This window comes from Podarcis erhardii (genome assembly GCF_964252035.2).
Source record: "Podarcis erhardii genome assembly, chromosome: 9".
Classification (NCBI taxonomy): domain Eukaryota; kingdom Metazoa; phylum Chordata; class Lepidosauria; order Squamata; family Lacertidae; genus Podarcis; species Podarcis erhardii.
This window is the reverse complement of record NC_138512.1, coordinates 13882062-13909889: the sequence shown is the minus strand read 5'-3', so window position 1 is coordinate 13909889 and position 27828 is coordinate 13882062. Positions and strand designations below refer to the sequence as shown.

Below are 27828 nucleotides of genomic sequence, written 5' to 3'. Positions count from 1 at the left end.
CCTATGGGACGAAAAATACGGTAGTTCAAAAAACCCATGAATTAACAACAGTGAACCATGCAATTGCCTGCCCTAAGTCTGAAGGAACTAAGACACTAATTGCATAAACTAGGATCTAGCAACACAAATAATTATGTCTTACCTGGTGAGCCGTTTAGGTTGAGGTCGCTCACCAAATTTCCTGTAAGCAGAAAAACACACAAAACAGTCATTTGTAACATTTCTTACTCAGAGGTATGGCTCACTGTGTTGAGTATATCTTCCTCCAAGGTATACATGTACAGATTGCAGTTTCAATCTGTCCACCTAACAGAGTATATGAACTTTTAACTCGACCTGCAAGCCTAACAGAGCAGCACAATCCTGCTAAAGAAGTGTTTAAAATATGCAGTTCTTTACGCTTTCCTGGGTCTCTCCAAACTTTAAAGCCCTATTAAAAATGGCAGATCTAACTTTTTCCGGTTAAGCCATTCATTATAGCATGGATGTGCTATGCAGCATAAGTTGTTTTTTTTTAAAGACATATGAAAATTCACATTGTTAATCATTTTTTTAAAATTGTGCTTTCTCGATGAATAAAAGAAATCAAAATTTTATGCCTGTTCACATCAGTTAGCAGTTCAAAAAATAGTAACTGCAGTAGAAGAAAACCCAGGACTCAGCTACATTAGTAAAAAAAAGTGATTTGAATGCATTATAAACATGCAACACCAGATGACACCAGAGAGCACAAACCTTTCTATGGTGTTTTTACATAGGGTTTTTTTCTTTTCTTTTCTTTTGTTATAACAATTTAATTTCTGACTTATTTATAGCGGGGGTTTCCCCCCTGTGTGTAGAACCACCTCCAGATACATGACTATTATCACACTATGGCAACAGAACAAACAAACCCCAAGACCAAATTTATACGAAAAATTATTGGGAAAACCTGTTTTCCAATACATAGAATAAATAAAATTTACAGAAATTCCTTTGCATTAACAAATCCATATCAGAAAAGTAAAGAGCACGAGAAATAAAAAGGAGAATATTTGCTTCACTCCGTAAGCAAGCAAGCAAGTGTATGGAACTGTCACTTTGTTCCTTCCTTCTCATGAGCAGGCAAGTAACTTAGAAAGCCATGACCCATAGCTTTCCACTATGTCCAAAGCAGGAAAATGTGGTTAATGGCTGCCAGACATGGAGGCCCTGGCTCTTTTTATTTATAACCAGTGCTAGAAACTAAAGACATATAAGCTAGGTACAAAATTGCTCCTTAAAATAGGGTTACAGTCACCAAAACGGATTGTTTATTTGCCATTTTTGGATGAGATGGCTCAAATATCAAATTTCTCAATACAAGGTTTGGGTTTCTGAAATTCATTCTGATTGTACAGATAAAACATAACAGGATTCTACAGGTGAAAACAGTTAAGATTCAAGGATCCCCAGGCATGCACCTTCAAATGGTGGAGACTTCAGGAACCATCCTGGCACCCAGGCATCTTCACTTGGTCACAAGTGTCTGAAAGCCAGGTGCAAAATGCACCTGTCACCTTTTGAACACTGTTTATAACTATTAACCAAGTTGACCATGCTTTGGCTAACAGAGGTTCCTGGCTTATTTGCTAGCTTGAGTGAAGGACGATGGTAAACAGGTGTGTGGTGTTGCAACCTGTTTGTATCTTGGCTTCAAATATAAGATTTGATTGTCTGAATGCAGCCAATTATAGCCTCTGTTAAATCTTCAACTTTCCCTGTCATTAGGGTGTTTATTCGTCCTTATTCAGTGACTGCTGCTGCAGCCTGGGCTCTGTGAGTCTTAATATCCGTGAACTAATTCCTGTATGTCAGCTATAATCCAATCTTTCTTAAGAAAAGCCTGTAACTTAACAAAAAGAAGATTATGGGGAATATTAAACACTAGTCCTACTCAAAGCAGACCCACTGAAGTTAATGGACATGACTTAGGTTCATTAATTTCAACCTGTCTATTCTACATAAGACTTAATACAACCCTATGCCTCGAACATTTAATTCTCAATCTCACTGAATTTTCAGAGAGCGAGTGTTCAGAAAGACTTCTGGTGTAGATCTGGATAGATATTTCTTACTCATAAAGGTTCACAGTTAAGGAAGCTATGACTTATTATAGCTTAAATAATATATAATATATTATACCTTAATATAATATATTATACCTTATGACTTATTATTGCTTAAACTGAATCCCAACATTTAAATATTAAGTGCATTCTACAACTATAGTCTGATCCAAATTTTAAATATCCTTTAAAAGGTGGTGTTCGTCTTATGGGATTCTTGTTAATTTTAAGATATATCCTGGATCAAAATGTATTTTCTCTTCCTTTCATTAATGCTTCTATAGTAGCATAGTTTTCATTCTTCAATCAGCTTTCTCTCTCCTTTCACTCAAGCAGTCTACCTTTGAGGCTGAAGATTGTGTTCAGCTTTTAATAGTTTGTTTCCTAGTCTTAAATTTGCTCAGATGAAGTTTTATTTTCTAATTCTCTCCCTTTCATACAATTTCATTTGCTGCCTCCTTTCTCTCACACATAACTATTCTTCCACACCTTTTCTCTCTCTTCAGCATCTCCTAAGGGGCTCTGGCCTTGGAAGCTTTTAATTTAATAATAAAAAAATTGTACTCTGTTGAAAGTTTTCCCTTGATGATCCTATTAGACAGTTATTTCTACCTTTTGGGTCATATTTCAATCACCTATTTGTCTCTGAGCTTTATATAGACATCGTTAATTCTAATAAATCAGTTCATAATTCAGATTTTTGACAACCAAGACAAATAATGCAGTTCTAATCAACTACATAAATTAAAACTAGAACTCTCTTAAATTAGCAATTTTAATGACTCCTCCATTTTCATGCATAATGAACTGATCAATTTCCTGACATTTTCTTAACCAAGTAAAAATTGGGAAAATAAAGTGTAAATTCAATTATCTTTATATAAATAATATGTATCCTACCAATTAATCTGTTACTCGTATCCTAGGATTCCTATGTACTTAAATACCACAAAACTCCAAAAATTATCTGTGGTGAAATAATCTATATATACATACAATATGCAGACATACCCAGCTCAACATATTGACAGAACTTACTTCTACAACTTGCAGTCCTGTGTGCTAGAGACCACCTGTGTTAAAACGTACTTCTATAACGTTTGTATTTTTGATAATTTCTTGCAAACAGTTCTGACTGACTGAGTTAAAAATCAGTCCAAATATATTTGGCTACCTCACCTACTCCTTGTGACAAACAGATGACCTAAATAAATAAATAAATTTCCAGTTCACCAAAGCTTTCCAACTTGGTCGCCTGAAGGTAACAGTATCTTTGTCATCTCTAAACAGTGTACAAAAAAGAAGCAACAACAGACAATTTAAACAAAACATTATAAGAATACAGTTACATATTTTAAGTTACATTAATAAAAAGTTGCCAATATATAAAAATCAGTATCAATTCATTTTCCTTCTGATACAACCATCCCCCCAGTTTTTACCAAGGGTCTAAACAAACTTTCAGCTCACCCACAAAAGTCTCACAATGAGAAGAGTTCCTGCAAACAGCAGACATCACCCTAGTCTCTTACTCTAGACTTGCTTTTTATAGGAAGGCCCAAAGTGGATGGCAGTTCCTTAGGCTGCCCACAACTGTGTCCTATTCAGCTGCACCCAGTTCTAGGTGGATAAAGTTTGCTGAGATTCCCAGGGGGTCCAAAGGATGGAGAAAGGGGCCCTCTCCACTCACAGCTCTTTCTTCACCCTCTGCCTTTGCCTCCTCCTTTAGCTGCTTTGTGAAAAATAAATGAATGAAGAATTGTATTTTGATGAACACCAGTGCCTTTGTTTTTTTGGATATTAAAAGCCAACACCAGGAAATTACACCCTCTGAATGGAAAGCTGCAAAACCTAGACGGCAAAATAATGACTGCATTGGAAAGATTCTTAGTAAAAAGATTCCAGAAATTATTGATTGATATTGTTTGCATATTCCACCGCAAGTCACTTCAAACAGGGCACTGCAAAGATGCATAGGACTGATTCACACAACCATACTTAAATGGTAACTGTATTATGCTCATTAACATGCCATGTTTCATATAGAGAGCATATGAAGTGTGGTAATGAGTTCAGATACCATGTAAGTGCCTCCTACACGTATAACATCACATGTGACACAAGCATTTGCAAATATATACCAATGACAAAATATATTATTACAGGCGAGGTGCATATAACCAAAGTCTTACATCATGCTTGACATGCAGTAGGCAAGCAAGAACCTGGACCCCATTTTTCACAGTATTTTAAAAACTTAAAACAGACATAGTTTCTGCATCTCAGGGAAATTTCAGGAATATTTTCATTCCCCTGTTCAGTTCCAATTGGGAACTATCCCTTCTTTCCCAGCTTGAAGCTTCCCCAAAATTTGTTGACCTCTTGAGAGGTTTCATATCCCACCCATACATATATTTTATATTTTATCTACATAAATCAGACTTGAACAATACGGATAAGCTAACCTGATCTTCCACCACTGCTATTTCAGCCCCAGAAAACAACAGATTGCATACATAGATAGTTATGTTCAGTTTTGTGGGTCAAACATGTATATCTGAGACAAAATTTACAAGAATAATTCCAGGACTAGAAAAATATAACATCTACCTTGGTTATTAGGAAATCTTCTGGAAATTGTTGATACAATGCAACTAATCAGTTGAAATTAATTTCCATAAACAGTTTTTTTAAAAAAGAAAGCAAGCTTAAATAGAAAAGCTGGACAAATTTGAAGATTAGAAACAAAATAAATCAAGACAAAGTATTTCAGAAATCTTTCTCTAAGCTGCATCCTTATTTTCAATATTCCAGGATAGCTGACTTTATCATAAGATTACTCTTTTCTGTGTAACCACTGCAATATAGTGGACAATTTTTAATGTTTTTAATGTGGGAATATCTGGATTCAAATCTCTGTTCAGCCATGAAGTTCATTGGTGGCCTTGAGCAACTTATTCCTCAGTACCTCATAGAAATTATGTAGGATAAAATGGGAAAGGGGATTGTGAACTTAATGCATTCTACTTAAACGCCTTGGGAAAACGATAGCAAGGCATATCTAATCAAATAACATTGTGTCCATCCACCTGCTTTACTCAACTGATACTTAAAATCAGTAAGGGGAAAAGTGGGTAGTTTGTATACTTTTGGTCCCCACTCTGCACTCAGCTCTCACCTGAAGGAGCGTCTCCACCCCCATTGTTCTGCCTGGACACTGAGGTCCAGTGCCAAGGGCCTTCTGGTGGTTCTCTCGCTGTGAGAAGCCAAGTTACAGGGAACCAGGCAGAGGGCCTTCTCGGTAGTGGCACCCATCCTGTGGAATGCCCTCCCACCAGATGTCAAAGAGAAAAACAACTACAGTATTCCAGACTTTTAGAAGACAGCTGAAGGCAGCCCTGTTTAGGGAAGCTTTTAATGTCTGACTGACTACTGTATTTTAATATTTTGTTGGAAGCCACCCAGAGTGGCTGGGGAAACCCAGCCAGATGGGCGGGGTATAATTTTTTAAAATTATTATCATCATCATCATCATCATCACCTGTGGCTCCTAGAAGCTCTCAGTATGCAAGAGTAACTATACCCCAGGAAACAGCTCCAACTGGCCAGCTAAACCAGGTGAGGGTAACCAATGGGTCTCAAACCCTCAGATAGGATCTTTCCCTGCATGTAAAGAGCAGAAAAGACCGAACAGTGAACTGAGCAGACAAGACCGAACAGTGGGTCCAATGGTCAAGAAGGCATTTTTTGAATGAGGGAAGTGAGGGGCAGGTGGGGCTTTCCAGACTGGGAAGGTAGCCCATCTAGGAGATGGAAAACTCTGATCCTAAACTTCCGCTGCCTTGCAGGATATCTTCCGAGAAAAGAAAAGGATAATAATAATAATAGTAAACCCTACACTAATCTGGAGAAGAGTCTCCAAGATGGCTGGATGGCATCTTGTAGCCCTATTACTGGCAACTACAGGGCCAAGTTGGTGCCAAACATATTGATCTGCTTTCCTTTGGACCACATCAGCGAGGCCAGGACCTCCATACATACTGCCCAGGCTTGCACCCCGTGAAGGTCACTTCAGTGCTGCTAACGCAGCAATTTGACTTCACCCCTGGAGGTGCACTCCATTGCCTCTTGAGACAGAAGGATGCCAAGAACTTTTTAAAAATCACTTTTGCATTTTAATTTTCCACCCCTTATTTCATTTTCCATGTGTAAATCAAATAACCATAGAATTAAAAGAGCAGTTTGAACATTGTTAATATGAGAAAACAAGAGTGATGATCAACAGTAAGGCCTTTATTTCAAAAGGCATTTTTGTGCATGACTTGTAAAGATGTCTTTTCATCATTTCTTTGTGGTTTCAAGTGAAAGTCAAGAGTTCACTGTTGTGTGATATTAATCAAATACTACACATACTGAGAGAGAAAGCTCTCTGTCTCATTTAAACCACAAAAAAATTTAAAAAATTGGACTACATGCCCATGTCTATCATAAGATCCACTACCATTTCTAGTAAACTGCACTAACCTTTCTATGACCATGTCACCTCAGTCATTTTAGAAGTTCATGGACAGGCAAAATGTCACATCACGGCACTATGTAAAGACAAAAGGACAACAACCGCCATGACCCAGCAAACTTTTACTCTTACTACAAACAAGTAGAAAAGTCCAAGGCTCTATTTACGTAAATGGCTGCTGTTTTCCTGGAGAACATCAATGCAATAGTAGTGTGCTTTTCACCTTTATGTACGATGGTGTGTTTATTTTTTCTCCCATGGTCCAATTTATTTCTAATGCTACATATTCAAAGGCATTCACGCGTGCTTTAGAGAAGTCACTTATTCCTCTGCCTGGCATTTAGAAATTTGCCAAAGAGTTCACAACATGTGGTGGTAACGTCTAAAGTGCCCCAGTGGAATTGATCGTGCACCTGTGATCTTCTACAAAACTTAAATATTCTGCAGCAGGCATGGCAACATGGGAAAAGGTTAATCAAATGCAGAATAGTTTTTAAATTACTGCAAAAGGGAATGGAAAGATTAGCAATTGTCTTTTTGTCTTAACAAATGGTAACTAAAAATTCAAAATAAAAAAGTCTTACACATGCTTCCCTGTCTCAAAAAGGTGTATTACTTAAGGTTTTAGTATTCCCCCAGGTTTTAAGAGATATACAGCAAAGTAACCGCCAATGAGAGAGGTGGGGTTTTTTTTAACCTTTAACAGCTGCAGCAACTTTGTTGTTGTTTACATTATTTTACCACTGGCAGAGGTGGCAGGAATAGCCTAGCTCCAATCTCACTGTCTTACCACAATTGTCTTTTGCCTACTATACCCTGGACCACATTCACATCTGTACGTCTTACAAAATCAAAAGTCACCCAATAAAACTGAACTAGTTGGCCTAGATAACTGAGTTGATTGATCTGCAATAATATTGGCATCAATGATGTGATGAATGTCCTCAAAGTGCCTAGCAAACATGATGCAGTGTGCCTCCAAGGGATGTCCAGGTTGCAAAGGGCCCCAAAACACTTGCAAGTGCTTCACTAGTGATGGACAAAAACTGCTTCTTCACCTCCTTCATGACACAGAATAGGCAGATAGACAGATAATGTGCTCTTGTTTTTGTTTGATTGGACTTATTAGTCCTTCTCCATCTGCATTCTTGCTGTCTCCCAAACTGCTTCCCTGCCCTCAGCTCAGGTGTATACTAAGGAGCTTAATGGGCTTTACTCGTGGCAAAAGGGCACTTGGGAGCGATTATGCTAACTGCCCAAGTCCTCCATCTATATTCCAGAAAGTAATCAGGACTCTGATAAAAATACCAGCCACACTAGCTGAAAATCCCTCAGAATCCATTAGTCTCTGGGACTGACTATTCTAATAGGTTCCTCCAACCATGGAAGGGATAAAGCAACAAGCTAAACCTTCACAGAATGTGGTCCAGCCATAAGGGTGTCAATATAAAATCTACATTCAGACCACCATCCTTCTGTCCAGGATGTGTTAAGCTGATGACATGTTATAACAGCCCCACAACTGTCACGGGACTCATGAATTTTTCAGCCACCACAGACAAGGCACTCAGTATGGGTGTTGAGGTCCCCCAGGGCAATCATCCCAGCAGTCCTCAACCCCAAATCTGAGACTATGACTCCCAGCTCAGCTAAAGAGACTGGTGAGCAGTGGAGTGGATGATACATTAGGATCCTAATGCTTCCTGAGTATGTAACGTAATATACGAACACTCGAAACTGGCACTCAAAGCCAACAGGAAGACTGGAGAGGCAGAATTCTTGTAGAAGACAGCAACTGCTTATCCCCAACCCTCTAATCTATGCTGATTCTGAAACAAGCACCCAGAAGACCAGAACTGAGAGAGAGCAACTCCATTCAGCTCACTCACCTATATCTTGGTAAAACAGCAACAAAATCCATCAGATGAAAAAGGAATTTAATCCTAGACAAAGCACCCAGTGAATTACTCTAATAACTACTTCATATTTTTTTTAAAGTGGCAGTAGGAGTTCCAGTGAACTCCAAAAGCTTTGCCACCTCATTCACGCTACAATTCAGCCCAAGGCAGAGAGCGCACACTGCTCCAACCAGAAACAATTACATTTTTTCAAGACAAAGCACCCAAGTTAATCAAATAATTCATCTACACTCAAGTCATGACCGAAAAAAGTAAATGAATGTTTGAATGAAATAATTAAAATTGGTCTGAAGTGGTAGTACTTGTATAAGCAAACCAATATATCTGATAATAATTTCATGAATTTCTAATCCATGTTGTTCACCCAGATAAATATTTTTAAATTCCAGAAATGTTTAAAATGACAATACTTATTTATTTTCCCATATTCAACTTTTGCTGTAGGTAACAGCCTTCAGCACATAAAGGTAAATGGACCAATAATGACATGCCATGCTCAGTAATTCTAAATTCATTCAAAATATTGTGTAAAACAGTGGCAATATCAGAGCTCTTCTCTTTAGCTTCCCCCACCCCCACCTGTCAACACACTTCCCGCAACTTTCCTGAATGCAGTATCATTCTAGGAATTTCGGGGGTGGGGGGTGGGGGGTGGGGACAAGCTTTCACAAATAAGCAAGTGGCTAATGCATCCAGGACTTTCTGAAGAAGGAAACTAGCAGCCACCACATGCCAGCTAGTGAGAGGAGCTCCGCTTGTAGCAACTTGTAGCTGCAAAGTTTTTTTAAGCTAAAGAAAAAGGATCCACAGCAGCTGAAATGTTTCCACAAAATTCACCGTTTTCTATGGAGCACAGAAATGGGGCGGCACTTGTGCTTAACCCTACCCTTCCCTCCCTGGGCGCAGTACACCATTCTGATCAGCTGTTAATCACCTGCTTCCTACACCTTGTTGCTGTACCCAGCTGACTGGAAACCCAGGAATTGCATAGCAACAAGCAGTCACTAAGTGCAGCTGGAACAAGACAGCACATGTCTCTATCTGAATGAGGGGTTAATGTCAACCCAGACAGACAGGAAGGGGATTCCTGTCTAAAAACAAAACGCCAGCTGTCCAGGGATGTCTTAACACATGTTGCTGGCTGAAATTAATTGGAAATCAAAGAATCATACAATCATAGAGTTGGAAGGGATCCTCAGGACCATGTAGTCCAACCCCTTGCAGTGTAGTAACATACAGCTGTCCCATACAGGGATAAAACCTGCAACCTTGGCATTACAGTATCAGTACCACTCTTTAACCTACTGAGCTATCCAGGCACAGGCCCCATTCTAGGACCAATACTTTAAACAAAAAATTCTAAACCAGACAGACAGACACTAATTCCTGACTTCATCTACCTGCGACCTCCCCAGTACCACCTGAAGCAGGTCATTTAACCTTGCTGCATGACTAATCCAGCATTGGAGCAGCTCATCCTCTCACCCGAATCCAAATATTTCACTAAGCTCTTAAAAGTGCTTGGAAACCTAACAGGTTTCCTGTGGTCGTGGTGGTGCAGTAATGTAATATTATAGAAAGGAATTTGCTACCAACCACTGTCAGATGCAGAAAGCCAAGAAAAGTGCAATGTGTTGCCAGATGGGGGAGCTTAGACACCAAAGGAAGACAGAATATCAGCAAAAGCAAGCTCCAATAAAAACCAAAAATTATTTTAACCTAAGCCTGTTTAACTTATTCTTCAAGATCCCACTACAGAAATGATTATAAATATTTTCCTAGCACTTTCAGAATAGTATTTAAAAATAAATAAATTTATTGTTAGTCACTCCAAGGCCTCTTAAGACATGAAGACAGTAGCAATTTGAAAAAAATTAAGTCCATTATGGCAAATAAAAGCCACCCAGGAACAACTTGAGAGTGGGTCTAAGGAGTGATTGATTCTCTATGATGAAAAGGGTGCAGCCAATTGCTCTGGAGATGGTGAGGCTCCTTCTCAGGAGGTCCTACATGGATATAGTGATATTAGGTAACTACCACACAGTCAAAAATGTCCCTTATGGGAGCAAGATGATTGAGAAGGTAGTGATTAGTCAGTCCCAGGTGTGTCTGGATGAAGCAGATTATCTAGACCCATTTCATTCTGGCTTCAGGCCTAGGTTCAGAATGGAAATGGCCTCGGTCACCCCGATTGGTGACCTTTTTCTCAGGAGAGTGAGACCGTAATAGTTCTCCTTGACTTCTCATCAGCTTTTGAAAGAACCAACCATAATATTGACTGGCATGAGTTCTGTGGATTAGGAGCTAGAGGCACCACAATACAGGGCTCTACTCTTCTTATCTGCAGGATCAGTACCAAACTGTAGCAGCTCAGCTCCCCAGCACTTGTGCTGTGGGATTCCATAGGGTACTATTTTGTCCCCAATGCTTTTTGAAGTTTGTCATCCCGGGATCTGAAGTACTGTGTCATCAGTAAAAACATAAAGGTAAAGGACCCCTGGACAGTTAAGTCCAGTCAAAGGTGACTATGGGGTTGTGGCGCTCATCTCGCTTTCAGGCTGAGGGAACAGGCGTTTGTCCACAGACAGCTTTCCGGGTCACGTGGCCAGCAGGACTAAACCATTTCTGGCGCACAATGGAACACCGTGACAGAAACCAGAGCACATGGAAATGCTATTTACCTTCCCACCGCAGAGGTACCTATTTATCTTCTTGCACTGGCATGCTTTCGAACTGCTGGGTTGGCAGGAGCTGGGACAGAGCAATGGGAGCTTACCCTGTCATAGGAATTTAAACCGCAGACCTTCTGATCAGCAATTCCAAGAGGCTCAGTGGTTTAGACCACAGTGCCACCCGCATCCCAAGACACACAAGACAAACAACACTCTTTCTGTGCATTCAATCTAAATCAGGAGACATCATTCATGTGCTGGACTGGTGTGTGGAAGCAACAATGTGCTGGATGAGGGCCAATAAACTGAAGCTGAACTCTGATATGACAGAGGTCATGTCTGCTGGTGAACAGTTCCCAGGTCTGGAGTTGGGTAAAGTGCCCGCTCTGGACTGAATTGTACTCACCCTGAAGGAGCAGGTAAATAGCTCTTGGCAAAACACTGCTATCAGTTGAAGCCCAGATAGCATCAAGGACTGCATATGTCCTTGAAGCCCAGATGGCAAGGACTGTGTATGCCCAGCTCTGACTTGTTCACCAGTTACAGTTGTACCTGGACTTTGATAGCTCACCTATGTAAATACAGTGGTACCTCGGGTTAAGTACTTAATTCGTTCCGGAGGTCCGTTCTTAACCTGAAACTGTTCTTAACCTGGAGCACCACTTAAGCTAATGGGGCCTCCCGCTGCTGCCGCGCCGCTGGAGAACAAGTTCTGTTCTCATCCTGAAGCAAAGTTCTTAACCCGAGGTACTATTTCTGGGTTAGTGGAGTCTGTAACCTGAAGTGTATGTAACCCGAGGTACCACTATACATGCTCTGGTAACCTCTCATTTAAGCTACTGCAATGTGCTATTTGTGAGACTTTCCTTGAAGTCTGTCCAGAAGCTGCAGGTGGTACGGAAGAGGCTGCTGACTGCCTATTTGCTACCTGAACTATTTGCTACCTGAACTGTCTGCCTATCTGCTATTGAGTCAAATTTAAGGTACCAACATTTGTCTATAAAATGCTATACAGCTCCCCTGGTACCTACCAACCAATGGCTTAAGATCTGGAAGAGACCCTACCCAATAGTTCTATTTACAGCTATCTTCTACAGTGTAGTTATGAAGAGCAGGGCTTATCTGTTGTGGCACTAAAGGTATGGAATTCCTTCTCCATGGGGATAAGATTGTTCCTTATGCTAGCTGATTTTAGGCATCATATTGTGATGCATTAGTATTCTTGGGCTTATAGAAATGATTACTGAAAGAGCTAGGCTGTTGCTGAATTATTATATTTTTAGTAACCTCCCGATATTCTGATCCTTGTTCTATGCATATTTTTGGTTTTATGATTTTCTTGTATTACAGTGTTATTTTAATGGACTGGTGTGTACCATCCCAGGTACACACCTGGAACCCTCTAATTTCTACAGCTTGCATTTAAAAACAGAGCAATGTGATAATCAGTAATTCAGAGTTGACATCCTGGTTCTACCATCCAATTATGACCAAAATCCTAAGGTTTCTTAGCTCTTGCGCATTATTTCCACTCCTGCAACATAAAGTAATATTGATGTTGTACATATAATGGAATGTTTCAGGATCCCAATTAGCTAACACACTTCTTCAAAGACACACAACAGGCATGTTTTAAAGGGATGGTTTTAAATTAAAAAGCTCTAAATAGCTTGTGCACTTTATACTTATAAGCATACTTCTTGCCCCAGTGTCTTAGAGTGATCACTACTTCAACATGGCACAAGGCAATACAGAAGAGTAATTTTTTTAAAGGATTGCTTCACAACGGTGAATACATTTATTAGTACAAATTCTGAACAGTAAATTAGAGAGAGCATGTTTCCTGCTGGTTTTATGTGGTGTAACCTGCCTGAGCATTCCAGAAGCTATTTAAGTCAAACACTGAAGAGCTTTCCATAGCAGGTTACAAAACCTAGTCTCTAGTCACCAACTAAGATTACCAATCCAAAGAACAAGACAAAAGAAATAATAGTTCATTATGACAACACCTGCCAATCTAAATCACCAATGACAACAATAACTAGAAGCAGCAGAACAGGCAAGGTGATGTTAATTGTGTTTATGAATTATCAATCCACTTTTAAGTGCCTGAGATGCAACAATACACAGGAATGTATATCACTTGAGTTCAAAAACTTTGTTCCAACAGCTGCCACCTTGCTTCTCAGATGCTAATGAAAAGCATACATATACACTCTTGCCTGCTCCATTCATACCCCTCTCTTTAATCAGGTAATCTAACAGTCTGTTCTGTTCTCTATTCCCTCAGGAAAGCTTTCCTTATAACGCTTCCTAGTTTTTACAGCATTTAATAAATATAAAAGTTCATAAAGAGCTTTCTAAAATGAATATCATGATAACCAGCGTTCTAGGCACATTTTGCGACAAGGAATTTCATTAGCGTGAGCAGTTTCTGAGCTTCGGGCACAGTACTGTGCCTAAGATTTCAGATTAAAACTGCAGAATGGAAGGAAAGGAGGATATTTTTCTGCCTCTCCACTTCCAGTCACTCTCTGCAGACTATAGGAGAGACCCTCTTAAGAATATTAGGGAGGTGGACAGGGGAAGCATGGCTTTCTTTTTTTGCAGTCTTCAGATGAGGACTAGAGCATGTGAAAAATGAATATTAAGATTTTAGCTGTTCATTTATTTTCAGCTTTGTATTCTTGTAAAAGAAGTGTGCCTAGACATTCCATTGTTATGCCCATAACCTAGGTTTAAGGTGCCATTTAGCTGCTAGCTTTCATATCTCAGTTTCTAACACTGATGATAACCTATAAGATGCATATAAAAGTTACCCAGCTTCAGTGGGGAACTGAACCTACTTCATTTGACAATAGTTCAATTGCTTTTTCTAAAGCCTCACTAGATCAGCCACAAACCCATTCCCCTGCTTTTGCTAATTCCTCCCCATTCTGTACTGTTTAATAGAAAGTGGGGAAGGAAGCCTATACCAAATTAACTGTGAAAGCAATGGCTCATGACATGCTACTGGAGAGAAGATTTAAGGTCAGAATTTCAAAGGATTGTGTAAATATATTTTTGTTCACAAAGTTTTGTTCCAAATGCAGAAACAAACAGGTAATACTATCATATTTTTCAATGATAAAAATTATCTACATTTGAAGACAGAAAAGGTAATAAGTTTGGTAGTAAGTTTATACTGTGGATCCCACAACTACTACTGCTATCAAATCCACTCTCTTTAGCACATCATCTTATTTCATTCATTTGTTTTACTATTATTATATTCAGGAATATATTCAATAGCTGTACAGTGCCTAACACAATAAGATACCAAGTAATCAACACTTGTAGTACTGTACAGCCAATTTCCTAACCATTCCCTTTGAATAAAAAAGAGGTGCTTATTTGTTTATTCACATTTTTAGCATGACCAACTACAAATCTCAGTGGGTAGCCAAACTTAATTCACAGTCAATTCAACTTGTAATGGGGTTTTATAACAGAAAGTAAATACATGCAAATAAGCTCTGTGCTACCTAACCTCAACTATCAAATAGCAGACACAATAATGATGAAGACTTACTTAGTATTTCTGAAAAATCCTCAGTTTAGGCTCCAATAAATGTCTAGGAAGAAGAGATTCCTAGTTATGAGTCAAGCAATTAAACTCTTTATAAACACCCTGATTCCACGGCACAAAATTAATTCAGTCAGTAAAATACTCTTGATAAATCTTGGTGTGCAAAACAGAACATAAAGAAGGAGGACATTTCTTAGATACACTGGACACAAACCATTATATGCCCTGATAAAGGCTCGCAAACAACCCCACAAGAATTACAAGCCTACCTGCTTGCTTCCACATGGCAGTATAAGTAATCTGTGATGTATCAACAGCCTGAGAAAACACAGAACTACTGATCCAGATTATAGAAGCCTTCTTACCTCTTCACACAAAAGGAATTCATATTTGCCATGTAAGACTTTTTTTACAAATGTGGGACAATACTTAAAAGGCTACAAAGCACTATCTACTCTACAAACTTGGCAGTCTCTAAAAAACTATGAGACATTTTTGTATGAGTTTCATATAGATGTGTAAAGGATCAAGTGGCCTATAAATTGGTTAAATAAATAAGAAGAAACCAATGTCTTTTTTAAAAAACCTGAACCAAGTCAAGATTTATTTGGGGGGAAGTAAACCAATTTAATACAGTATTCTGATCAGAGAGGCAACTTTTACAAGCAACACATCACAAGTTTACAGCTATAATTTTTTGTTCTAAGCAGTCTCTTACAAGCTTACCAGTATCAAACTTCCGTCACTTGGGACATTTAGAAATCTGGTTACTCTTTCAGGTGTTAACTCTTCAAGCGCAGTTGACAGAGTCCAGTGCCCTTCATCTCTGTGTGCTGTCACCCCCTCTACCTGTATATATGCACAAGTTGTACTTTTATTTGGGGCAGGTAGTCAACTTGCCTGATGACAGATAGAGGCAAGGAGAAGTAATACTTGCACTCTCATATTATTTCTTTGCTTCCAAATCCCCTTCCACTGAGGAAGCTGTTTCGTTGCTGATAAATGACTGGTGGGCCACTAGAAAAGGAATACAGAATAGTCCATCCTCAAATCATGTCTTCAAATACTTTAGAGCAGGAGTGGACAGACTTGAGGTTTGTTGGGTCTACTTTGTTCTCTGTTAGCGCCACAAGATCTAAGAGAGCTAGGTGCAAGAGAGACATAGGGTTGTTGTTTTTTTAAAATAGGGGGATGCTTCTGAGCACATTCGAAACCTAGGAATTGGTTTTCAGTCCAAAACAACACTGATATTTTAACCCTTTCCTGCAAAAATACATTCCCGGTTACTTTTATTTATTTCAGCAGTCTTAATTTAGCAAAGAAACTAATTTTTGCTGGTACTGTTAAACAACTGAAAGTACAAAACCCTGACAATCAGTCAAAGATCTACCAGTAGATCTTGATCTACCTTCAGCCCACCCTTGCTTTATAGGGTACAGTTGAACGGTTGCCCTAGGAATATTTTGCCGCAGGAACCTCACATTGCAAAGCAGTTTTTTAAGCTTCCAAATGTCCCTCTTCTCTCTGCAACCTGTCCAAGTTCTTCATTGTTGTTTCCACAAGTTTACAGAGGGTACAGTATTCAAACAAACACTGATTAGAAAAAGGTAAAGGGACCCCTGACCGCTAGGTCCAGTCGTGGACGACTCTGGGGTTGCGGTGCTCATCTTGCTTTACTAGCCAAGGGAGCTGGTGTACAGCTTCTGGGTCACGTAGCCAGCATAACTAAGCCACTTCTGGTGAAGCAGAGCAGTGCACGGAAACGCCATTTACCTTCCCACCGGAGCAGTACCTATTTATCTACTTGCACTTTGACGTGCTTTCGAACTGCTAGGTTAGCAGGAGCAGGGACCGAGCAACGGGAGCTCACCCCATTGCAGGGATTCGAACCAGCAACCTTCTGATCAGCAAGCCCTAGGCTCTGTGGTTTAGATCACAGTGACACCCATGTCCCTATAAAAATGTGGTATCACCAAATTAAATCCTTGGATATGAATGCATGCTGTTCATCTTATAAAAGCATGGCAATGACCCTCCCCCCTAATATTCCTGCTGGTGTCCATCATCCCTCTTAAGTGTGTATCTGCCATGCATTATTTTTCACCGGATGGAATTTCTCCTTAGGTTTCAAAGTAAATATCAAAGCCTCCCATCTATCAAATTTTCTCCAAATATGTTGCACTGCTGCTTAAGAAAATGATACCTATGTCTCTAATAATGGTCTCAGCATAGCATCTGCACAATGGAAGTGTTACATAAAATATTAAATTATGTATGACAAAGTGCCCAATAATATGTAAGTTATTTTTACAGTGATAAAGCAGCAACTAAGATCCAGCCAGAAGAGGCCCAAAGTGTGAAGAACAGGGTGGGAAAGAAGTCAAATTCTGTCTGCACAAAACAGTAGCTCTCAATTAGCAAGGTACTACTTTTTATGACTTTTCAATATACTGACAGAAGAACATATTCCACAAGATTTTTGATGTTAACTTTGTGTCAGAAATAGATCTAGGAATACTGACATCATAATAATTAACTGTTCAGTGCAATACTCGATACTTATTCAAGCAGAAAACTAGATCCTGAGGAACACATTTACCTTGCCTTCACTTACAAGCAATTTGAATTTGTAACAATCTAAAGCTAGAAGGAACTACTTTTCAGTTCAGAATGTTAGGAGCAATTTATACTCAACAGTTAAAAAGCGTACCCTGAATACATGACCAGAATAAAAAGAATCTATAAACCACAGAATAGCTGAATCAAATAGTCCAAGCCTACTTTCATCTTGACACCCCGACTCTAAAACCTTAAATAATTTGAAATTTGTAAGAAACAATTCCTGCTTTCTTTGGAGGGGAAGGGAGCAACATATTAGTTGCCTACTGTGATACTAAAGCGTATTAGAAAGTGACTTTATTGAAGGACTTTTCTGATATTTTCAATCAAGCTATCAGCACACTAATCTTAAAGACACTTTGTAGAAGTAAATTCCATAATTAATAGAGGTGGTATACTTTCACTTCGCAAATTATAGCGTAAGACTGCAGACACATTCGGAGTTTGGAACAGGAGATTGTTTCTGTAATGTCTGAACACCAGAAATCTCTATACAACAAATTCCTACCCAATCACCAAAAAGCATCATTTGCTTTCAATGAAATCATGTGACCTAAATGACACCGGCTACCTTGAAGGCTAACTCTAAGCCCCAATGGACTGATGCTGTTGCCAGAAGACAACCCATAACTTAAGTCAAGCACACGTGTGATATGCAGCAGCAACCTTTAATGAAGACTGGAGGGCCTCATGAAGCAACACAAAAAGGCATCATCAGCTTCTGAGACAGAATCACAAAGCCCAATCCCTTGCAAAGCAGGAACCTTTGGCCCAAACCACAACCGTGAGAGTAAGAGTTAGGGCCCCTTCAAGGAAAACCGGAACATGCTCAGTATGCCACTAAGACCCAAAGCTCAACTCACCTAGGGGGACGTTCCCATTAACCGCACACCACAAAGCAAAGATACGGAAGCCTTTGCTTTCAATCCAACCAACTTCACGCAACAACCTGCACTGCACTGCAAGGAAGCTGGGGAAGTTAGTTATGCAATGCAACACACAAGAGGACAGCTTAACCATGCCGGGCATGGGGGGGGGGGCTTGAAGTGACAGCTCTCACTTGAGGGGGGGGGCTGCGCCTCATTCCAGGCACCACCAACACGAGCACCACGCAAGTGTCAAGGCAACACGATGGAATTCCTCCTTGCATAAGGCAGATGGTAAGATGCACCCCCAAAGTAAAAGCAGTCAAGAGCCGCGCAGACGTGCCAAGTTCCTCAGAGCCCCTGAAGTGACTTTTACTCTAGAGCGCTTCGCCCCCCTCTCCTTTTTTTGGGGGGGGGATGTTAACACCACTGAGCCGGAGAGACGCAGGACCAGGCAGTTTCCATGTGTGTGGGGGGGGGTGTTTTGCCTCTTCTCCCCACAGAAGCCCCCCGCTTCTCCCCACAGCGACGAGCTCCGCGCGTCGAGAAGCGCTTCCCCACAGCGACGAGGCTCGAGGCGGGACTTTCCCGCCACCCGGACCCCCGGCCCTTCGAGGGCCCAGGCGACTCGGCCTCCCCACAACCACCAGCACCACCGACCGACCACCAGCACCACCGTTCCGGTTCCCCCGCAAGCGGAGAAGCGGCAGCGGTCGTGAGGAGAAAGGAGACCCCACCCGAATCCGGAGCTCGAGGAACGGGCGGCGGAGGGGCGAGAGCCGGGCAGGCCGGCTGAGGGACGCGAAGGAAACGGGCCCCTGAGGAACTATGTCGAGAGAGCCACCCCCCCCCCGCACTCACCCTGTCACAACAGGCGCCATCTTCCACAAACTCTCGCTAAAACTCCTACTCTCGCGAGAAGGGAGCCGAGGGAGCCGTCGCGCGCGCCTCCCCGCGGAAATCAGCAGCGCGCACGCGCGCGCGGCGGAAGGAGGACAAGCTTATCGCAACAGCGAAGGAGCGAAAGGGGGCGGGGCGTGCGGGAAACCCCGCCCACTCGCTCACGTCACTTACGCACACACACTGACGGGGGTCTGTGTCGCTCTCGCGTCTCAGAAGTCAGACACAACAGGCGTGGGAACTCGGGCCGAAGACTCGCGAGACCTCTTCGAGGGAAGCGGAGAAAGGATATCGCGAGAAGAGCGGTCATAGGAAGGAGGAGGGGCAGGAGGGGGATTCCCTTTACGCCTGACCGAGCGAGCGCAGAGGCTTCGGCGTGGGAGAGAACGGACCGAACCATTCGCGTAGGGCCGCGGGCGAGACCATTTCATTCATTCATTCATTAAAATAATATATTATATATACTTTTTAGGTTTATAGGATTTCACTGATTTTACAATCATTTTGACATTTCAAAACTTGACCTCCTTCCCCTTCTTTCTGCTGTTCCTTAAATTTATTTTTAATATCTTCTGCATATTCCAAATTAACTTAATTTGCTCATTTATTCATCTTCTTTAAATACATACTCTTATGAAACTGCATGTTATTACAACAATCCTGCAAATGTTCTTATCTGTTTACAATTTATCTGTAAATATTCCATAAACCATTTCCATTCCTTTATAAAAAAATATATATCTTGATTTATTCTTCTTCTGGCAAGTTTGCCATTTCTGTGTATTCCATAAGTTTTTGTATCCATTCTTTGCTGGGACTAATGCTTCTTTCCATTTTGCGGCAAGTAGCATTCTTGACGCTGTAGTCACATACATGAATAAGTTTTTATACAATTTTGGTAGTTCTTTCCCTATAATTTCCAAAAGAAAAGCTTCTGGGGTTGTTGTTGTTTTTTTACAAACATCATTTTAAACATCCTTTTCATTTCATTATATATCATTTCCCAGTAAGCTTTAATCTTACTAAAAGACCACCACATATGATAAAAAGAACCTTCTTTCCCTTTACATTTCCAACACTTGTTTGATTTAGATTTATACATTTTTTGCCAATTTACTCAGTGTTAGATACCATCAATGTATCGTTTTCATATAATTTTCTCTTAGACCATAACATGCTGTAAATTTTATATCCATGTTCCACAGTCGTTCCCATGCTTCCATGTCTATATCGGATGGGACCATTTCAGACAGCATGAAGGGTGGCGGGAAGGAGTGGACTCCGAATTGCGGGCATGGAGGCAGCGGCGTGAGGTGTTTTAGGGAGAGAGAAGGAAGCCAACAACGAATGTGAAGGAGCTTAAATAAACAAAAGGCTCCTTTGTGTGTGTTTCTTAAATGTGCATTTTGCATCCCTCCCCTCAGGTTACCACAGACTACCACGGTGCATTTTTAAAAATTGGATTAACTGGTTTTTAATTACATTTGGGTAAGCCTGCATGCGTTGTGCATCATTTGGGTCACTGATGAATTGCCTCTAAGTCAGCTTTGTTGGTTGCAATAGGGAGAGTGAGCTCAGTTGGGCGTGGGCAGCGATCCTCAATATCTTCTTCTTTGGCAATCACTCCTAGCCGGGTAAGATTGTCTTCCATGAACACAATCTTAACAGCGAGTCTGTAAGTGACTGCGGAGGCCAATTCTGGATCCACACGTCCTTCCACAGTGGAGAAATAGGTTTCCGGCTTGGTGTTGATCTTGGTGAGGGTTTGCTAAACGTACCTTCCTCCTATCAAGTTTCTCCCTTTCATCCTGAGTTCAAGCATCTTCAGAGTCCATGACACCTAGGTAAAGGCTGTTCTCCAATTGGAGCACTAACAGCCAGTGTTTCCCAATTGTCAGTGTTTATACTACATTTTTTTAGATTTGCCTTGAGTCTTTAAACCTCTTTTGTTGACCACCAGCATTACGCTTTCCATTTTTAAGTTCGGAATAGAGTAGTTGCTTTGGAAGACGATGCTCAGGCATCCACACAACATGACCAGTCCAACAAAGTAGATGTAGAAGAACCATTGCTTCTTCCAAAAACCCACCCCAAACTCAACTCGCTGGATCATCACCTTGTTGTGGTGAGTGGGCTTGCATGTTCCTATGACCCTTGTGAGCGAAGCCCTTGGGAGTCTCCCAGTAGGGTCACCCAAGGCGGTAAGGTCAAAGGGGAGTAGCTAGACAAAGAATGATCCAAGAAGTCCTCAATTGCAAGATAGGTGGAAGATAACAAGTGGTGTATTACAATGGCTGGTAAGGCAGATGAAGGCTGCAGCAGATAAGAATTTACTAGTTGTCATGATATTCATTCCATTGGACCCTCCATATAATTACCATTTCCACTTAAGGCGGAAGGACTTGACTTTCACTTTATTTTGCTATTACTATTATTTTTAGATTTGTTTGCCGCCCGTCGTTTGAAAACCCTGGCGCTGTTCACAACAGAAAAATACAAAATGAGAACACAGGACACATCGTAAAACAAAAACAAACCAATAAGCTCCAGAAACACATTAAAAAAGCCATAAATGTTCATCAGGCGAACGTCTGGTTGAAGGGAAACCTTTTAGCCTGGCACCTACAGATATATAATGAAGACACCAGGTGAGCCTCTGGGGAGAAATTTCCCCAAGCTTAAGAGGAGCAGAAAATAACTTTTAATACTATTAATCGAGGAGAAAGTGAAAGGTGTGTGGGTTTGTGTTTAAATACATTTTTTTAAAAATGGGGGGGGTGCATTCAAGTCTACTATCAATACACTTGTGTTTTAAAAAAAGACACATTAATTTGTGTAATGTCTGTGGAAAAACTTGTATTTTTCCTATATATGTGAACTGTGCTAAATCCAATCCTATTTATGGCATTAAGTCAAGCTAACCAACCTCGATTTCCCCTCTATTTTAATTTAAGGGTGAGGTTTAAATATATAAAATGAATAAAATGAAGTTTTTCTCGCTCTTTGTCGTATCTGCATTACTGAAGTTGGTTCCATTCAAGGAACATTTCCTGCATTCAATGGACTTTTGCAAATCCTCTATTTAAAGTTCATGAAACAATCCATAATCCTTTTAAGTTCTCTTTTTGAAAATATGTATCCCTCCCTCTGGGCTCATGCTGCTTCAGTTCAGCTATGAATGGCTTCTGGATTTTTGCCATAAACTGTCTCTAGGTGATAATTTTAAGGGGCCTTTAATTTATGTGTCTTAAATCCAACTGGGAGGAAAACAGGATGAAAAAAAATAGGTCAGCCTTTAATATGTTTCAAACATTTCCCCCCAAACACACACACACACGCACACACACACACACACACACAAAAAAACTGCTAGCATTTATTCATTTGAATGTTTGCTTGTTATTGAAAAAAGCATTTGCCCTGGAAGAATTTCTCAAACTGCAGGGCACACAAAATAAATCTGATGCAAGCCCCAAGTCTTTGTCTGCCATGGAAAGTTCTTGCTGCATTTATGCAGGATTCATTGCTCTTAACTCTTTGAATCAGCCTCAATGGGAAAAGCAGGTAGTAATTCTGCCATATTGTTATGCTGGGTGTGATTGGATCATTCAGTCACCCTCAGAGCAGGTGTGCAACCTGGTTACTTGCTTGAAGGTAAAGAATGCAGGTAGCGCTGTGGTCTAAACCACTGAGCCTCTTGCGTTTGCTGATCGGAAGGTCGGCGATTCGAATCCCCGCGACGGGGTGAGCTCCCGTTGCTCTGCCCCAGCTCCTGCCAACCTAGCAGTTCAAAAGCATGCCAAAAAGTGCAAGTAGATAAATAGGTACCACTGCAGCGGGAAGGTAAACGTGCGCTCTGGTTTCTGTTGCGGTGTTTCCGTTGTGACAGACACGGTTTAGTCATTCTGGCTACATGACCTGGAAAGCTGTCTGTGGACAAACGCCGGCTCCCTTGACCTGAAAGCAAGATGAGCACCGCACTCCATAGTTGCCTTTCACTGGACTGAACCGTCCAGGGGTCCTTTTAAAATACTCATTTTACATCCTTAAGATATCAGTGACTTCCCTTCTTCTCTTTCCATGGTTCATTTTACATATCATAAATCCCTGCATATTTTACAAAAAACCATACCATTCAGTATTCCATTATTACATCCATCAAAACTTATTTACACTGTTGAATTTATCTTAATGCTGCCTAACGTTTCCCAATCTTCTTTAAACATATGTTCTTCTTGTTCTCTTATTCTGTATGTTAAGTCTGCAAGTTGAGCATATTCTGTCAACTTGAGTTGCCATTCTTCTTTGGTTAGGACCTCACTCGTTCTCCATATTTGGGCTAACAAAACACAGACCCGCAGGAGTAGCATACATAAATAAACTTTTTGGACACCTGGGTATTTCAGCATGAATTCTCCCCAAAAAGAAGTACTCTGAGTTTTTTGGGAAGGTAAAGGTAAAGGGACCCCTGACCATTAGGTGCAGTCGTGGCCAACTCTGGGGTTGCGGCGCTCACCTCGCTTTATTGGCCGAGGGAGCCGGCGTACAGCTTCCGGGTCATGTGGCCAGCATGACTAAGCCGCTTCTGGCGAACCAGAGCAGCACACGGAAACGCTGTTTACCTTCCCGCCAGAGCGGTACCTATTTATCTACTTGCACTTTGATGTGCTTTTGAACTGCTAGGTTGGCAGCAGCAGCGACCGAGCAACAGGAGCTCACCCCGTCACGGGGATTCGAACCGCCGACCTTCTGATCGGCAAGTCCTAGGCTCTGTGGTTTAACCCACAGCACCACCCGCGTCCCTTTTTGAGAAGGTACTTTTAAACTATTTTTTTTTCAATTCATTATGGATCATTTCCAAATACTCTTTTACCCCTTTACAAGTCCCCCACATATGAAAGAATGTTTCCGATGGGTCTCAAACTTTTAGTGAATTGGGGACTTCCCCTGCATGCAAAGACATGAGTGGACAAGACCAAGAGTTTGTCCAATGGTCAAGAAGGTGGTTTCTGCATGTGCCGTAGAGGGAGGTGAGGGGCAGGTGGAACTCATCAACCTGGAAAGCTCACTCATCTAGGAGAAGGAAAATTCTGCTCCTAAACCTCTGCTACTGTGTGGAGAAGAAAATGTTAAGGAGTAAACACTACACATATTCCAGAATGGAGACCCTAAGACAGTTGGATGGTGCCTTATACTCCTCCTTCTGGCAACTCCTGCAGCCAAGCTGGCGCCAAACATCTTGCTCTGCTTTCCTTTGGACCCCATCAGCGAGGCCAATAAGGGGTTCTTGTATTCTAGGTAGTCCATGACCTCCATACAAACTGCCCAGGCTTGCACCTTGGTGAGGTCACTTTCCACTGCCTCCCGCAGTTTGGTCAAACTCATGTTGGTAGCTTCGAGAACACTGCCCAACCATCTCGTCCTCTGTCGTTCCCTTCTCCTTGTGCCCTCCATCTTTCCCAACATCAGGGTCTTTTCCAGGGAGTCTTCTCTTCTCATGAGGCGGCCATAGTATTGGAGCCTCAGCTTCAGGATCTGTCCTTCCAGTGAGCACTCAGGGCTGATTTCCTTAAGAATGGAGAGGTTTGATCTTCTTTCAGTCCATGAGACTCTCAAGAGTCTCCTCCAGCACCATAATTCAAAAGCATCAATTCTTTGGCGATCACCTTTCGTTATGGTCCAGCTCTCACTTCCATACATGACTACTGGGAAAATCATAGCTTTCAGAAGTGCCTGGCATGCTCCGGTCCATGGGGTCACGAAGAGTCAGACACGACTAAACGACTAAACAACAACAACAACAACACAGCAGTTTGATTTCATTCCATTGTCTCTTGAGAACTATGGCAACCACTGCAGTTGGAGAATCTCACTAGTGCATCACTGCTCAAAGTGGTGGTCTGCAGAATGGGTCTTCCAGTCCTCGGTGACCCCACCACCACAGCCCAGGTTGTGGCAGGAGGCTTCAGGGACCAAATGTGGTAACTGTCCTCTGCACATTGCAGGATGGAAGATGGCTTCGCTAGCCAGATAGTCCGAGAAACACTGTGTTGAGGGGGGGAAGTTTAAGAAAGATTACTAGTTACCTCATTATGGTGCTGAATAAATTTTCCTGTAGCCAAGGGTGTTGTCAAATCTGTCACACTCTGCACACCCATTTGCAGTAATTATGGAGCCTTTGCTGCTGCCAACACACTTCCCATTCAAATGCCCTTCTCTTGTGGTCCCCAAATCCTTCTGTCAAACACAAACACACCAGCTGTCTAGAAAGAATCTGGAATTCACAGAGGTGCAGGTTTTTAACCTGGCATTTTATGGAATTTAATAATTGTAATTATTACATGTTATAGTGCTACAAAACAACAGATCATTATTCGTGATGAGAATCTTGCGGAAATTTAAGGCAAATCTAAGGCCAAGGCAGAGGGCAGAGTTAGAGGAGATAGTCTGGAATGCTAATCTCAGCACTGGTTAGCAGATCTACTATATAAATTTAAAGCATATTCAAAACACATTTAAAGTTTCTACCACATAGAGCTACCATTTCCAGCATTCTCAACAAATTACAGTCCTTTAAATGTGCTTTAAATGTGAGTCAACTATTCCTTAAAGCCTACTGAGGGTTATGTGTATATATTTTAATTCCACTGATGTTTAATCGTTTTTTTATTATTGCTTTTTAAATATATGTTTTTAGTTGTTTCTATTTTAGTTGTAAGACGCCTTGAGTCCTGCCGGGAAGTAAGGTGGGGGAAATAACAACAACAGAAGTGAGATATGTATTGCTTTTCAAGAGAATCCTTCGTTTTGCTTTTTGGCAGGACAGTAATGGATTCAGTGCCCTAGGGCTTTTCAAATAACTTCCCAAAGAGAAAGGGCACAGCTAATGCTGAAACGGTTGATTATGGTCTTCTAAAGCTGTGAAGAAATATTATGCAGGAAAGGGGAATGTGTGTGGTGGTTTTCATTTCTTTCTCCTTTTAACACCCGTCGGTTTGGACCTGAGTTGGGAAGCCTCCTACCCCCTGTCCCAGCTCACGGTGTGAAGAACCGCAAGCATCCACATCAAATTTGCTCAGACGAGATTTTGACTGTCCAGGAGTTATTCTTAACGGCAGCGAAGACACCCCTGAAGTGGCAGTTAGCATTTTGCCAGCTTTTGCCATGTATACAGCTGTTGTCACAGAAAGGAGGGCAACTCACAGCCCGGCTTCTTTTCAGAAACAAAAAGAGAAACAGCGCAGGCTATTAGTTCCAGCTCGATGGAGACCCTGTACCACCATCTGCTGGGGGTCTGAGCAGTTGTCCAGGTCAGCATCAGTCAGGCACAAACTTGATGGCTTCCGCTGAGCTGCACCCAGCAGTACAGATCTGCAAGAACAATAAAGCAAACCTGCTCCTGGGACACAAGCCGCACATCTCCAACAAAGGAAACATAACCCCAAGTTAATATGCATCACAAAGGAGGTGCTTGAAGCAGCGGATGTAATTGTGGCCTGAACATTTCAGGCTCTAATGGGATGGAGAGAGGAACAAAGTGTCAAGGTAGGGACGGAGAAGGGGGAAATGGTCCTCAGCTAGAAATTGGTGGTCGCAGCCATATATATATATATATATGGCTGTCGTGAGAGATGTCTTACCCTAATGATAAGGCTGGCTCTGCAAAAAGGAAAGAAAAAAGGCTGGTTCTGCTGACACCCGGATTAGATGCCACTGGTAATGCAACCCCCAATTTCAGCATATGAAGTTAACCCAGACAGACATAACTGAAACTGCAAATATTCGAATGCTGTTGTTTCATGAGGTCCTACTGGGTTCTCTATACATTGCTGTTCAAATTCTCTTGTAGCTAACATCCACCTAATACTGTGTTTCCTTTTTTTTGTGTAATGATTTTTATGTGATTTTACAAGCGTAGAGTTATAACAATACAAAATACATATCCACATTTAAAGACTTCTAGAATCTCCGGCCCCATCATGGATCACTGCCTTGCTGTGGCGAAGGGGCTTGAATAACTCAGAGAAGCTATAAACCATGCCGAGCAGGGCACCCAAGACGGACAGGTCATAATGGAGAGTTTTGACTAAACGTGATCCACCTGGAGGAGGTACCGGCAAGCCACTCCAGTATCCCTGCCAAGAAAACTCCATGGACAAAGACAACAGGCTGGGCTGGATGAATCCCTAGCCGGAATTAAGATTGCCGGAAGAAATATCAACAACCTCAGATATGCAGATGACACAACATTGATGGCAGAAAGTGAGGAGGAATTAAAGAACCTTTTAATGAGGGTGAAAGAGGAGAGTGCAAAATATGGTTTGAAGCTCAACATCAAAAAAAAACGAAGATCATGGCCACTGGTCCCATCACCTCCTGGCAAATAGAAGGGGAAGAAATGGAGGCAGTGAGATATTTCACTTTCTTGGGCTCCATGATCACTGCAGATGGTGAGAGCAGCCACGAAATTAAAAGACGCCTGCTTCTTGGGAGAAAAGCAATGACAAACCTAGACAGCATCTTAAAAAGCAGAGACATCACCTTACCAACAAAGGTCCGTATAGTTAAAGCTATGGCTTTCCCAGTAGTGATGTATGGAAGTGAGAGCTGGACCATAAAGAAGGCTGATCGCCAAAGAATTGATGCTTTTGAATTATGGTGCTGGAGGAGACTCTTGAGAG

At 41.4% G+C, this 27828-nt stretch overlaps 1 protein-coding gene across 7 annotated transcripts in view; it reads right to left on the bottom strand.

Moving 5' to 3' along the window:
• RBPJ (recombination signal binding protein for immunoglobulin kappa J region) overlaps window positions 1-27828 on the bottom strand; it is a 91374-nt gene that overhangs the window by 22367 nt on the left and 41179 nt on the right. For 2 of the 7 annotated variants that reach the window (XM_081875829.1, XM_081875834.1), the window contains one exon: window positions 143-181. Coding sequence is in view for 2 of the 7 variants with exons in the window: in XM_081875830.1 (XP_081731956.1) it covers window positions 143-181; window positions 19109-19128 (59 nt within the window). In the remaining 5 variants the exon portion in view is untranslated. Of the gene's footprint in view, window positions 1-142; window positions 182-14765; window positions 14809-15488; window positions 15905-18984; window positions 19054-19108; window positions 19220-25233; window positions 25340-27828 lie in introns of those variants that run through there. The other 5 variants (XM_081875833.1, XM_081875832.1, XM_081875831.1 and 2 more) reach the window with 5 other exon arrangements.